This window comes from Sinocyclocheilus grahami, unplaced genomic scaffold, assembly GCF_001515645.1.
Source record: "Sinocyclocheilus grahami isolate Dianchi unplaced genomic scaffold, SAMN03320097.WGS_v1.1 scaffold3049.1, whole genome shotgun sequence".
Lineage (NCBI taxonomy): Eukaryota > Metazoa > Chordata > Actinopteri > Cypriniformes > Cyprinidae > Sinocyclocheilus > Sinocyclocheilus grahami.
Window position 1 is genome coordinate 15,033 of NW_015508218.1, and position 1,010 is coordinate 16,042.

Sequence of the window (1,010 nt, forward strand, 5' to 3'; positions counted from 1 at the left end):
ATATATATATATATATACGTATATATATAAATATGCATAGTCTAATTTGCATATATTTCCAGAACAGAAGGTTCAAAATACTTGTTTCATTTTGTTGATATATTAGAGTCAAGGGTTTTTAAATGGGGGATGTTGGATATCTGTTCTTAAATCAGAAAAATGCTGTCAACAACCAGCATCTGAAGTGACTCATGTTGAGAAAATGGCCTTTAAAGATGCATTGTAATTGAAATCTGCTGACGCAAATAGTCTATTTTGGATGTTTTCTTTCCACTTAGTCTGAAAGAAGACACGTTATGAGAGCAAAATAGCCCAAAATCCTCAAATTTACCAGTGCATGAAACAACAATGGTTTTACCTGTAGTATCATGCCTTAAGACCTGAAACAGTCCTGCATATGACAAGCAATCTTTCCGACTTACCCTTCTCTGGTGGGCGGCTGGATAGAGCAGAGAAGGTCAGGTACATGACATAGCAGCAAATGATGGAAGCCTGCAGGAGTCCTGAGCGGGGCTGCTCTGAGAGGGACAGCAAAACAAACTGTCACCTTAAATGACTAGTCATATTTGACTTAGATAAACCTTATATTATAATAAACAAAACCTTTATCTTTTCTTGATTTGTTTATATCTAAACTGCTGATATTAACTACTAAACTATTGTTTTGGTGAGAGAACAGAAACAGATGAAAAATGTAGCACTAACTTTGCTGCACACAGGGAGTGACCGCAATAAAAGACATGATGGTGCAGAGGGCCAGGTTAGTCCATAGCAGGGCTTTGTTCAGGTGGCATCCAGCTGGGTGAGTGTAGTATTTGTACATGAATGTGAAGGCCATGGTGGCGATGGTGTAGAAAAAGAGAGTAGCACACATGACTGCCACGTACCACCTCTTATTCTCAGCTGCACCGGTTAACCTGGGAATGAGAGGCAGGGCAGAGACGGTGTGTGATCAATGACGCCTCATGTCTAAATCGAAAAGGAGAATTCACAATTCCATTGTGTTAAGA

General features: G+C 39.4%; 1 protein-coding gene across 1 annotated transcript; it reads right to left on the minus strand.

The window, feature by feature from the left end:
* Positions 1 to 273: 273 nt before the first annotated feature.
* LOC107575957 (serine incorporator 4-like) lies at positions 274 to 992 on the minus strand. Its single transcript, XM_016262256.1, has 2 exons — positions 706 to 992; positions 274 to 518 (listed from the first exon to the last, which is right to left on the minus strand). Exons 1-2 carry the CDS (start codon positions 872 to 874, stop codon positions 367 to 369), a joined length of 321 nt encoding a protein of 106 aa, XP_016117742.1. The 5' UTR covers positions 875 to 992; the 3' UTR covers positions 274 to 366.
* Between the last annotated feature and the right edge of the window lie 18 nt (positions 993 to 1,010).

Coding starts and splice junctions, on each gene's coding strand:
- LOC107575957 (XM_016262256.1), bottom strand. CDS start 874: ATGTGTGCTACTCTCTTTTTCTACACCATCGCCACCATGGCCTTCACA. Junction 519..705: donor CACTCCCTGTGTGCAGCAAA/GTTAGTGCTACA, acceptor TGTCCCTCTCAG/AGCAGCCCCGCTCAGGACTC.